The sequence below is a fragment of the Solanum pennellii genome, chromosome 12, assembly GCF_001406875.1.
Source record: "Solanum pennellii chromosome 12, SPENNV200".
In the NCBI taxonomy this organism is placed as follows: domain Eukaryota; kingdom Viridiplantae; phylum Streptophyta; class Magnoliopsida; order Solanales; family Solanaceae; genus Solanum; species Solanum pennellii.
Window position 1 is genome coordinate 79343492 of NC_028648.1, and position 9631 is coordinate 79353122.

At 35.5% G+C, this 9631-nt stretch overlaps 1 protein-coding gene and 1 pseudogene across 4 annotated transcripts; both read right to left on the minus strand.

The window, feature by feature from the left end:
• Window positions 1–683: 683 nt before the first annotated feature.
• LOC107005900 lies at window positions 684–4171 on the minus strand (annotated as a pseudogene).
• Window positions 4172–4384: 213 nt separating this feature from the next.
• LOC107006050 (TRAF-type zinc finger domain-containing protein 1-like) lies at window positions 4385–8832 on the minus strand. 4 transcript variants are annotated; one of them, XR_003575371.1, is made up of 7 exons: window positions 8783–8832; window positions 8446–8511; window positions 7214–7349; window positions 6611–6748; window positions 6379–6500; window positions 5920–6154; window positions 4606–4740 (listed from the first exon to the last, which is right to left on the minus strand). XR_003575371.1 is itself a non-coding variant. In XM_027913259.1 (6 exons), exons 1-6 carry the CDS (start codon window positions 8821–8823, stop codon window positions 4587–4589), a joined length of 657 nt encoding a protein of 218 aa, XP_027769060.1. In that variant the 5' UTR covers window positions 8824–8832; the 3' UTR covers window positions 4385–4586. The 4 variants fall into 4 exon arrangements, 3 of the variants coding, with proteins under 3 accessions (XP_027769060.1, XP_015060180.1, XP_027769061.1); XM_027913259.1 differs by lacking the exon at window positions 5920–6154 and having other exon boundaries at window positions 4385–4740; XM_015204694.2 differs by lacking the exons at window positions 5920–6154; window positions 8783–8832 and adding an exon at window positions 8709–8752 and having other exon boundaries at window positions 4385–4740.
• Window positions 8833–9631: the final 799 nt, after the last annotated feature.

Consider the following 9631-nt stretch of genomic DNA (forward strand, 5'->3'; position numbering starts at 1 on the left):
CGTTATAATAAAATTATTTTTTATTCACGATTTAATTTGAATATTTTTTTTAAGATAAGACAAGTGAGAATTGTGGTCCACCTATAGTTATGTTTCCTACTCGTTTCCCCTCTTTCAATATGTCATTTTCACTAATATATCTCTATTTTACTTATTCACAATAATAAAAATAAATATTTCATATATCAAGATAAAAAATATAATTTTTTTTATATTTTATCCTAACTTAAAATAATACATTATATGTATCTCGTGATAAAATATATATATTAATCATTCTGTCTTAAAGAACATGCAAAATTTAAGACGGACAAGTAAAAGTAAATGACATAACACATAAGCATGTCATTTATCTTGACCTCAGGTGCACGAGTAGACACTTAAACACGTATAAAGTTTAACAAATAAATACTTCTGAACTCTAAGACACGAATATTGTTAATTTTTTTTTACGACAAGGGAAACCGCAGCCGCTATCCTTTTGGGTGCACACGGTGAAACCCTGCTCCTATGCAATAGCTCGGAAACCATATAGGAGAGGTAACCCGCACTAGGCAAGTCTGGTGCGACGAGCTCGACACAGAAGGCAAACCCTTTGCTTTCGCTGGCAAGGGGTTTCGAACTTGAGACCTCCAACATGGAAGTCCCAAGCTCAAACCACTGGGCCACCCCGAAGGGTCGGATATTGTTATTTTAACTTGATAAAAGTATAAGTTGATGGATCATTACAGTAGATCTGCTAGGAAACTTGAGTGTCTTCAGTTTTCCTCTGGAAAACAAGTGTGCCTACCAAAACAGCAATGCCTTTTATTGCAAGTGTTGTAAATAGAAGCCGCGTCTCGGGAACTGCACGGAGCTTCCTTCTAGAAGCACCGCGATCTCTCTCAGCCGGACTAGTGCTGCTTCAGAGATACAACAAACACGACGAAAAAGTAAAGACCAGTGAACTTGCCACACGAACATAAGATATATGGAAATAATTGAAATATAAAGAGAAAAGACACATATGAGCAAGTAACATGAACGACCACATGGTCATTTGGTTGCTGGTTAGAGTTATACAAGTATCAGTGCACACTAATCGTTGAGACAAGATCCATAGATCACTCGTACCAAAACAAGAGACGAAAGGCAAAATAAAGGCATGTCTGAGCAACGATTACGTTAAGGTATGAATGACAGAGAGATGCATGTTTCCGATGGACTAATGGTTGGACCTCATAAACATCACCAAAGAATCAAAGCCAAATCTACTCAACTTTGAAAGGAAGGTTCAAAACGACTATCGAGAGACATGAAAAATATCTACTGAATCAAAATTTCAGGTTTGTATACCTGTTAGATTCTGAATTGATGTCTGTGTCTCCATTACACCTACTCTCGTGAACATCTCTTTCACGGAGACTAATATATCTGCTAAACAGATGACATCGTTCTGTTTTATCCCCACAAGCTTCCTGCTTAACGATTGCAAATATTATAACAGCAGGGTACTCGAAAACAGAACAGAATGACAGAAGCATAGCAGGTGAGCGGGAGAACAAAACATATATCTTCATCAAATGCAAAAACTTTAGAAGATGAAAGAGGCATAACTTAAATCGAATGTTCTTAAAGACTTCGTTCAAGCACTCTCAAGCCCTGAAACTAGGTGCAGGACAGGCTGAACGCTAAAATGTTAGCTTTGATGATAGCACGAATCACCGAGGCATTTGAGAAGGTCAACATTAACAAAAAATGTGTATAGTAACGTGATTTATTAAGCAAACGTTACGAGTAAATGAGGAATAGGAAACTTAAAATAATATAACGAGACAGTTTTGATTCTCTTCACTTACCACTGCATCATTGCTCAAAAATTGTTCTTCTGCATTAGAAGAAGAAATCGATCCGTCACTGCAAACATAACAATTCAAATTAGCAAATGATGAAATATACAACTACACAATCAAAGATCTGCTCAACTTTGAGAGAAATGTTCAAAACGACCTTGGAGACACGAAAAATCCCAACTAAATGAACATTTTAGGCTCGTAATACCTGGAAGATCCCGAGATGTTATCTGTGCCTCCATTGCATCTACTCTCATGGACCATTATTTCACGGAGCCTAATATATCCTTTACACAGCTGGCAGAGTTCTGTTCTATTCCCGCATACATCCTGGTAAAGGAATGCATATATTATAACAACAGGATACTATCGTTCAATCATTTAACGTTAAAAGGTACAAAATAGAACAAGCAGCTAAATCATAGATAGTCGTTATAACCTGATGCATAAATAAATCAATTGCAGGCAATGGAAACTCGCATATACTCACATGCCACAAGCCTTTGTGGGCAATTTTCGTCTTTGTGAATGGCTAATACCTCACGCTCCATTGTCTCGCTACACAAGGGACAGGATACCTGAAAATTAACAAGCATAAAAAGGATCGAAGAGATCAATGAGCAAGCAATACAATACACGGGATGAAAAACGAATAGGTTCACTTACAGGAGCATGAGTACTCAAGAAATGTTCATCTGCATGTTTTTTCGGAACCATATTTCCACAGAGTTTACATCTTTCAAGCTTCCGAGAGCAGTGAGCAACATGCAAATCGAGATTGAAAGAAGGAATCGCTCTGTCACTGGAAACAGAACGATTCAAATCAGCAACTTATGAATAATGACACTACATAGGAAAAGATCATATTTAGCATGATATGATTGACTAAATCCACATTTTCCTGTAGCTCACAACCCCTCTACGAAATGAATTACAACAACATATCTAGTGTAATCCCACAAGTGGAGTCTGGAGAGGGTAGGATATGTAAACCGTATTCAACCTTTATGGGGTAGAGAGGCTACTTTTAGTAGACCCTCGATCGGCTCAAAAGAAATGTATCTGACATATGATTGTAAGAAATATAAGACAATAAAGTAACAAATGTAGCAACAGTTAGTGGTGCACATCGAAGAATAAGAAACTACGCGATAACTAAAGAATACAACTAAAAAGAAGAGGAGAGGAGTCTAGACCCCTGCCTCTTCCACACAAAGTGTGACAACACACTCAGTTACTTACTAACCTTCTGTCCTAATCCTCGACCTTCATACATTCCTATCTAAGGTCATTCTCGGTCAGCTAAAGTTGTGTCATATCTTGTCTAATCATCGCTCACAGTTCTTCTTCGGCCTATCTCCACCTCTTCTAACCGTTGACTACAACCAACCTCTCACACTTGTGCATCCTTGCACTTAAACACATCAGTATGGTGTATCAAATTGTCAATGCAAGCTAGCATCCCATCTACGGACAAGAAGTTGCAGCAAAAACCAAACCCAAATATTGTCTTTATTAATCCCAGCAAAGGTAACAAAAACGTGAAATAATAACATACCCAGTGTAATCCACAAGCGCGGTTTTGGAGACATTAGAATGTACGCAGACATTATCCTTACCTCGGAGAGGTAGAAAGGTTGTTTCCAAAAAAACCCAACTCAAGTACATCAGATCTAAGTACGCAGTTACCCTTACCCTTACCTCGGAAAGGGAGAAAGGTTATTTCCGAAAAACTCCAACTCGTGTACATCAAATCAAAGTATTTATGAGAAAAAGGAATACAATGGAAAAACATGTCAATTTGATATTGGGTTTTTAAAGTATTTTATTACTTGTGTGTCCTGTCTATGTGACATAAAAAAATATATTATGGTCCTGTATTATGGTAAAAGACACACTTGAACTTAGCATAATTAGATGTTTTTTCACCATTACTTCTAAATTTAATGACTTCATATATTGATACACAATTAAATTAACTTTGCTAAATATAAATATTTACAAAAGTGATTTTTTGAGAAATTTACTCCACTTCTTACTAATTCGGGCTGGCTTAGTGGTTTGGGTTTGGGACTTCATGTTGAAGGTCTCAAGTTCGAAACCCCTTACCCGCGAAAGTAAGGACTTGCTTTCTGGTCGAGCTCGTCACACCGAACTTATCTAGCGCGGGTTATCTCAAAATAACAACAATTATATGCAACTTACCAGTGAGTGCAAATGCTTGTGGCTTGATGATCAGAAGCTACATCCATTATTCCCCTCTAAAAGTACTTAATTTGATTAAAACCTCTAATAACAAAGAAAAAAAGGGATAAATCAAAATTTATCAATCGAGAAGGAAGATGAGAATTTGACTAATAATTAAAAAAAATCGATTGAATAATCTAATATAAATTCAACTCTATCTGACTTTGTTTAATTCCAATTAAAATAGATATTAATATGATGCCTATTATATTATTTATTACAAAAAATAAATTTACGTTTACCCTATAATTGTATATAATATGCTTTTGTGTTTTTCTTTCCCACTAAAATAAACAAAGTCCATATTATTGTCATAGGCATCATGAATGGCATTATTTTCAAGAAGACAAATTACATTATTTTGATCAACTAGAAACTTAAATTGATTTACATAAAACAGTAATTGTTCATATCTTTGATTGCATGTTAGTTCTTTGTAGTTACATTATGAAATCTTGGAACTCCTAATTAAAACATAATATCAGTTGATGGATCACAGTAAATATGCTAAGGCATTTGACTGTCTTCTGCTTTTTTCTGGTAAATAAGTGAGCCAAACAAAACAGCAACGCCTGTTATAGCAATTGTAAATAGAAGCCGCTTCCTGGAAGGTTGCCTTCTAGGAGCACCGTGACGATCTCTCTCAGCTAGACCAGTGTTGCTTCAAAGATACAAGAAACACGACGAAAAAGTAAAGACCAGAGCAGAAGATATAGCAGCACAATAGACAATAGTACAGTTGCAGAGTGTATTAGTAAATGGTTTGGAAGTGTATTTACGTTATAAAACGAGCCATATGATGGAAACAATTGAAATGTAAAGAGAAAGACTTGTGCTTAGGAGCACCTTGAGGGGTCATTTGGTTGTTGGTTAGAGTTATACTATAGTAGTATTAGTTATGCGGAATTGTAAACAGGTAACCAAACACCGTATTTTGTTGTGCTAAACATGATGAACATACACAACAATCATAAAAATTTAGGTCAGACTTGGCCAGGACTAAGGTGACATATGTTTATCCACTTGTTTCTTAGCCATAATACAGTTCGTACATATAGATATCCACACGCTTGTTTCCTTTAGGTTTTACCTACCCGGTAAAGGGAATTGATCAAGTCCAGTTTTTTCTAAGGCTACACTGGAACTTCTTTTTCTTCTTTCTTTGTGGTTAATCCTTCATCTACCTTATCTATGTCCATCAAGAAAGTGTTTGCTTTCTGCTTCTGCCAGCCAGCTTTGTCCGCCCTTTATATATTTGGACATCTCTTATTACAAAGAATTCTTTCTTCTTTTATAGAAGATGGCTCTCACATATTTAGAGACTGTGGGACTTCTAAGTTTGTCAAATTTACAGTATTATTACATAGGTGGATTAGGCGCATATTTGAGAAAAATGGGCCTGTAGATATAGTTACACTATATGAGAAACCTGGAGTTGAGGATCTAAAGAGTTGATAAGAAAATGAGCAATTGTTAGATCACGCACTGCCCTATGCAGAACTTTATGGCTTTCAAATTATAATAAGTGAAAAGGTCTGATTTTACAGCCTTCCCATGAAAGTTAATAAACACAGGAGTCGGTTGGTTAAGTGAATTATTCATGTGTTAAAACCAACGTAACTAGTACACCATGTAGTGTTTTAGTTGCTATGTATAAAAAGAATACTGATTTTCACATCAAGACGAGCTTCTGTCAAGTTGGATTGATTCGAAGAGCAGAAAAGTATTACATGGTAGCATGCCTTGTCACAGTTGCTAATCAGCAAACATGACATGTTGCGAGCAACAGTTGTTGACTCAAAACCATATCAAGAAAAGATTACAAGCTGGAACCAAATACCTTATATGATGTCAGGTTTATTAGTCATGATCACTAACCAAGGACCCTTCATATCTAGCCATGATGAGGTTAGGCTCACTATATCATGGCCACACACCACAGTGCATCTATACAGAATGTTTCCACATTTATGTTTTCTTTTTGTCTTCAAATTGGAGGGGTGTGTGGTTAACGAAGGGGTTCCAAGTCTTGTAAGTCAGTGCTCACTTATCATTGTGACAAAATCCATAGACCACTTGTACCAACAAGAGAGGAAAAGCAAATTATAAGCATGAAATGCATGTCTGAGTAATAATTACAATAAGGTAAGAATGACAGAGATATGCTCTTTCTAATGGACTCAGTTGGACCTCATAAACATCACCAAATGACCAAATCTACTCAACTTTGAAAGGGAAGTTCAATACGACCTTGGAGACATGAAAAATGTCTACTAAATCAAACTTTAGGTCCACATACCTGGAAGATTCTGCAATGACATTTGTGCCTCCATTGCATCTACTCTCATGGACATCTCTTTCATGGAGCCTAATATATCTGCTACACATATGACAGAGTTCTGTTCTATTCCCACATACTTCCTGGTAAAGGAATACAGATATTATAACAGCAGGATACTGAAGTTTAAACAGTCCAGAAAAAGTACAAAATAGAAAGAAGTTTAATCATAGATAGTAATTATAAATATAACCTGATGCTTAAATAAATCAATTGCAGGCAAAGGAAACTCGCAATACTCGCATGTTACAATTCTTTGTGGACAATTTTCACCTTTGTGAACACCTAATACCTCACGCTCCATTGTCTCACTACACAAAGAACAGGCTACCTAATAATTCATGCATAAGATCACATTAGAAAGTTTGAAGCTAGCTTATTAAAGAACTGCAGCTTTGAAGAAGTGAGAAAAGAATTCAGTAGCAACACCTTGCACCATACTTAATGTTAACGAAATTAAGAATTAAGTTCTATCTTTTCTTTTGTATTGCACAGCCATGAAACGATGAACAAAAATATGTATTTTACAAACACCGATAGCTGACAAATGTGCATATCCACACAAACAGTATCTGGAAGCAAACAGGAAGGAGAATAAAGGAAATCGAATTGTATCTATCTCAAAAGGGACTAATATATATTGGGATCAATCGATACAATGATAGGTACTCGAGAACTCCTTGTGTGTAAAAGTTGAGAATGTAACTAGAGAAGGGAAAAGGTTCACTTTTTCCCTGTAAAATTCCACGGCATCATTCACAAAAAATGACAAGATTAAACAAATAGGTTCACTTACCGGAGCATGAGTGCTCAAGAAATGTTCTTCTGCATGTTTTTTTGGAACCACATCCCCGCAAATTTTACATTTTTCAAGCTTCCTGGAGCAGTGAGCAACATGCAAATCGAGATTGGAACAAGGAATTACTCTGTCACTGGAAACAAAATTTCACAATGTGTTATCCACAATCCCAGCGATCATTCATCATATATTAAAAACATGAACTCTTCAACTTCCATTGTTAGAAAATGAGGATTAGATAGTAAATCCACATGTATCTCACGTCCCTCGTGCAAAATAAATTCGAAAGAGTAAAACACCAGTTAACACTTGTGCCAACATCACAATATACAAATAGACACCAATAGCCTAGCTGGTATCAAAGTTTCCTTGTTGGACCTTATATGCACATTGCAAGCTCACTCTTGTTATTAGAGAAAGGTTTAAACTCTAACCAACGTTTTGGATTATCAAATTTTCGCCCCAACCTAGTTCATGGGTAGTAAGACCGTAGCTAGCTAATGGACCCAAATTGCAACTAATAAGAGAAATCCTTCCTATATTATCTAGTGGTGATCAAGTGGTCATGCTAGAGACATAACCAGTCATCGATTATTAAATTCTGAGCTCCTTCCAAATGAGCTAAGAAAATCTTATTTATTCTCTTTCATTTTCTTTTTTGACAACTCTTTAATTTCAACTTGTCACATGACATTTTTGTTTTTGATAACAAGGGTAATCCGCTATGTGGATGCCCACAGGGTAAAATCACGCTCCTATGCAATAGATAGCAAACCAAATAATAGAGGTGCAAGCCTAGGGCGACGAGCTCGATCCAGAAGGCAAAAATCCCTTACTTTTCCTGGCAAGGGTTTTCGAACCTGAGACCTCCAACATGGAAATCCCAGCCCAAACCACCGTGCCACCCCGAAGGATACTTGTCATTTGACACATGACATATTCGAGACCGGATTAAAAGACATTTTTATACATTCTACATATCTTTACTTTAAAATTATAAAATTCAAAACTCCTCAAGTCAAAATCACACAAACAAATTGATACGGAATCAACTACACCTAGATGTCAATGCATTCTTCACAAGGGGGATGAAATTGTAGCTAAAAACAAACCCAGATATTTTTGTCTATATAAATTCCAGCTAAGGGACCAAAAACGAGAAACAATTATGGAATTTATAGTTTTAATACATTTCTATATTCAAAAAACAAAAATTAAGAACAACTTACCAGTAACTGCAGATACTTGTGGCTTGATCAGAAGCTACCGACATTATTCTCCTGCAAAATGAAACTCTGAAATAATAACAGAGAAAAAGGGATAAATCAAAATTCAGTAATCGAGAAAGAAGATGATAAATTAATTTTTTTTTCATTGAATCTTGTATATATATATATACATTCGACTATATTTTAAATTATTTAACTCAAATTAAAAATTTCAGATAAATTGTGTTCAAAATTCCATTATTTTGCTTGAATAGAAGAACAACCTAATATTCTCTGAATTGCAATTACGAATGAATGATCGGTGAAGGGAGGAAGTATTAGAATTTGGTTCACTTACGGGTATGGGCTTCTTGGGCCTGAAAGTTGGATCATTTGCATCAAAGAATGGAATATAATGGTCTTTGATACAATTGTATTCACGTTGATATATAAATTAATTAATTTCGCTTGTCTCTCTCGATTTCATTTGCTTCTCTCCTCTTTCTACCAATTAATTTTTAAAGTAAATTAATTGTATTTGTGATACAATTATCAAAAAATATACAAAATAATTGTATGTTTCTCTCATCTCTCTCTCCCCTCGGATATCACTTGCCCCTTTCTCTCTCTCCTCCTTCTATCAATCTCGCTCATCTTTCTCTCCTCCTTCTAGTATATAGACACGAGCGGTAATTAAACAAACACACACGATATAAATCAATTGTATAAATTATAAATGTGAAATAATTAGTGATAGATTTATAAATTAGTTGTATCTCTCTTTCTTAGATCTCGCTTGCTCGTCTGTCTCCTCCTTCTAGTAATAATTTTTTAAACAAATCAATTATATTTGTGATACGTTATCAGCCAATACAAAATAATTGTATCTTTCTCTCCTCTCTCCCTCCAGATATCGTTTGTCTCTCTCCTCCTCCTTCTCTCTATTTCGCTCACCTTTCTCTCCTCCTTCTAGCATATATAGCTACGAGTCATAATTAAATAAACTATAGGTTTAGCTATCTAATTATGTCCAAATTAAAGTCATTTTCAAAGTTTCAAGAAAAATAATATAATATGATATTTGATTTACGATTTAGAAATCCACATAACTAATACAATTATAAGTTATAAGAGAAACTGTTTATTATTTTGTACAAGATATGAAGGTGGAACAACACGAAGAACTAAACAACCCCCCCCCCCCCTC

Coding starts and splice junctions, on each gene's coding strand:
- LOC107006050 (XM_027913259.1), bottom strand. CDS start 8,823: ATGCAAATGATCCAACTTTCAGGCCCAAGAAGCCCATACCC. Junction 7,350..8,445: donor ACAAGTATCTGCAGTTACTG/GTAAGTTGTTCT, acceptor TTTTGTTTCCAG/TGACAGAGTAATTCCTTGTT. Junction 4,741..6,378: donor GTCATTGCAGAATCTTCCAG/GTATGTGGACCT, acceptor GTATCTTTGAAG/CAACACTGGTCTAGCTGAGA.